General features: G+C 60.4%; 1 protein-coding gene across 1 annotated transcript; it reads right to left on the reverse strand.

Moving 5' to 3' along the window:
• Nucleotides 1-990, reverse strand: SDRG_16645 (hypothetical protein; the record flags this gene model as incomplete). The annotated part of the gene is made up of 1 exon (XM_008622861.1): nt 1-990. The coding sequence occupies one exon, from the start codon at nt 988-990 to the stop codon at nt 1-3; it is 990 nt and encodes a 329-aa protein (XP_008621083.1).
• Between the last annotated feature and the right edge of the window lie 219 nt (nt 991-1,209).

Genomic DNA, 1,209 nt, shown 5'->3' on the forward strand with positions numbered 1-1,209 from the left:
TTAGTTGGCCTCACGCAAGGACGCTAGTCGATAGTCGGTGCCAAGCATGGTACGCGTGGCGGACACGCGAACGCGATACGTGTCGGCCAGCGTAGTTGTGGTGAATCGGTCATAGTCTTTGTCGATGTACCGACAACTATCGTAGTAGGTCAATTCGACGACGCCACCGACGCTGCGTCCGGCGGCCGCCGCGAGTTGCTCAAAGCCGTCTTGCGTCAGCGTATCGTAGTCGGCCACTTCGATGCGCACTGGATGTGTCCGGCCAGCGAGCGCCGTCGCCAGCACCGCTGCGCAGGCTGCGTCCAGATCGTAGCGATGCAAGGTCACGTGGCGCAGTGACGTCGCGTGTCGAAAGCACCGAGCGAGCGCGTCACCCAGGCTGGCTTGCGAGGCGTCTATCAAGCAGGAACTGACGATTGAGACGCGGTCGAGAACCGGGCAGCGCGCCATAAAGTCCAAGAACGCGATGCGCGTCATGGGGCTCCCCATCTTGATGACGCACAAGTCGAGCGTATGCAGCGCCGACGATCCCTTGAGCGTCGTCGAGACATTGCGCAGTGCGTAGGCTTTGAGCGAGAGCTCTTGCAGCGCCGGGAGCCGCGGTAACGTCGCTAGTATTGAGCTGACATCTTGCGCCATGCGACCGTTTTGTGCCATGTGCCCACAAAAATCGAGGCCCGTCACCTTGTCCATCGACAGAAGCTTGACGAGACGCAGTTCGTTGCTGGTGGTGTTGCCGTTGACTCGGACCTTGAGCTGCGTGACGCTCGAGAGCCGTGTTTGCGAGGTGAGCAAGACGTCGATGACCTTGTCCGAGTCGATGATTTCGAGGCGTGTGAGCGATGGAGCCAATGCCAGTGCGGCTGGAAGCCCTTCGACCAAGCTACTCGTGATGTTGTCAAACACCAATGACGTGGCATGACCAGAGCGCAGCCACGGCGTCAGTGCTGACGTGAGATCGAGGACGGTGTTGCCGTCGTCCCACTCCATCTCTTCGATCACCAAGCGACGTACACAGAACCGTGGCGACACCAGAAGTGCGAGGACCTCACCGGCACGCGGCCACGTCACGTCAAGGCGGACATCGTCGAGCCGCGTGCAGGCATGCAAGAGCCGGACGAGCTCGTCATCATCGGTGGGTGTCGGCTGCCGAGTGATAGTGAGCGTGCCGAGCTTGGTCGGCCATTTCACGAGAAAACTCAAAAACGC

Source organism: Saprolegnia diclina (assembly GCF_000281045.1).
Source record: "Saprolegnia diclina VS20 unplaced genomic scaffold supercont1.142, whole genome shotgun sequence".
NCBI lineage: Eukaryota > Oomycota > Saprolegniomycetes > Saprolegniales > Saprolegniaceae > Saprolegnia > Saprolegnia diclina.